At 71.3% G+C, this 1564-nt stretch overlaps 1 protein-coding gene across 1 annotated transcript in view; it reads left to right on the forward strand.

Annotated features, from left to right (window-relative positions):
• The first annotated feature begins 1455 nt into the window (after nucleotides 1–1455).
• ARID3C (AT-rich interaction domain 3C) overlaps nucleotides 1456–1564 on the forward strand; it is an 18713-nt gene continuing 18604 nt past the window's right edge. Inside the window, exon 1 of the mRNA XM_057369671.1 lies at nucleotides 1456–1564. This exon is cut by the window's right edge and continues 224 nt beyond it. Coding sequence (XP_057225654.1) covers nucleotides 1492–1564 — 73 coding nt within the window. The 5' untranslated portion in view covers nucleotides 1456–1491.

Here is a 1564-nt window from a genome sequence, read left to right on the forward strand (position 1 = left end):
CACAGGGGTACTGTGGGGGACGCTCATCCATCCCAGTGTGCACACACATACACACGCAGGCAACGAACACACACACGCTAACCTTTCCCCAGCACACACATGYGCCTACACACACGCACACAGACCCTCTAAAAGGCGTGCGATGGGTGCAGCACCCTCTCACAGACGTGCGAATAGACCCCTTACACACCCCTCCTTCACTCCCTTCTCCTCGCACATCTCAGTGTGCACCCCCGGTGCCTGCACACACCCCCAGGAGCTCGCCTYGTCCAGCACCCACACACAGACACGGACCGGGGGTCGCCCAGCCCAGTGCGCCCCCCGCCCCGGCCCCTCCCGTGGCCCCGCGCAGGGCGGCCCGGGGCCGGCTCTCGGCGGGCCGGTCCGGGGCGATCCCCCGGGGCTGCCGCAAGCCCAGCCCTCCCTGGGTGACTCCCTAGACGTGCTCTAGCAAATGGGAGCGGGGAGGGGTGTTGCTGTCTGACTGCCACTTGTTGCATTTAAAAAAAAAAAAAAAAAAAAAAAAAAAAAAAAAAAAAGGAAAAAAGAGAGAAAGAAAGAAAAGAGGGAAAAAATCCCACCCACCCTCATCTGCTGCGGAATAAAAGAAATATCGGCGGGCGCGGCGCCATGTGAGCGGCGGGCCGGGGCCGGGACCGGGCGGAGCAGCCGGCCGTGCCCCCCGGGACGGCGGGGCGAGCCCCGGGCGGCGCTCGGAGCCGGCGGCATGGTGGAAAACCCCAGCCTGGCGGCCAAACCCGCCCTGGTGAGGGACGGAGCGGCCGGAGGGCCCCGGCGGCGCGGGGGTGCATGGCGGGAGCGGGGTAGGGGCACCCGCGCCGGACAGGGAGGGGATCGGGGTCCCCGGTGGGAGCGGGAGGGGGGTCCCGAGAGGACAAGGCGCCCRGTGGGACCTCCGGCGGGTCTGGACGGGGTCCCCGGCGGGAACGGGGCGGTGGGGGGCTCGGTAGGATAAGGTTCCCGGTGGGACCGTCGGGGCGGATGTCTCCGTTGGGACCGGGGAGGGAGGGGGTCCTCGGCAGGACGCGGCTCCCAGTGGAACTGGGGCGGAGGTCCCAGCAAGACGYGGGTCCCCAGCGGGAGCGAGGAAGGACGTTCCCCGCGACACAGCGACGGGGTTCCCGGTCGGAYCCGTCCGCCGTAGGAGCGGGGAAGGGGTCCCCCGGCGGAGTGGGGATGTGGTACCGGAGGGTCGGGTCCCGGCGGGGAAGGGTGCCGGGTGGTCCCGGCGGGGAAGGCAGCTTCTCCGGCGGCGAGAGCCGCGCCCGGCACAGCGACGGTTCCGCGGGCAACTTTTGGGCAAGGCCCCCGGGAGCGGCGGGGAGAGCGGGTGGGGGGTGCTTCCTCCCCTCCCTCCTCCTCCTCCTGCTCCGGCYCCGGCGGCCGCGCTGAGGCCGTGCCCTGTGCCCGCAGCCGGCCGCCCCGCCGCGGGGGCCGGGGGCGGCGGGGGGGCTGCGCTTGGCGGCGGTGATGGAGAGCCTGCAGCGGCAGCAGGCGGCCCGCCTGGCCCGCGGCCCCGACGGCGCTCCCCGACGGCCCCCGG

Source organism: Malurus melanocephalus, unplaced genomic scaffold (assembly GCF_030028575.1).
Source record: "Malurus melanocephalus ecotype Western Australia unplaced genomic scaffold, MMel_1.1 scaffold_113, whole genome shotgun sequence".
In the NCBI taxonomy this organism is placed as follows: Eukaryota; Metazoa; Chordata; class Aves; order Passeriformes; family Maluridae; genus Malurus; species Malurus melanocephalus.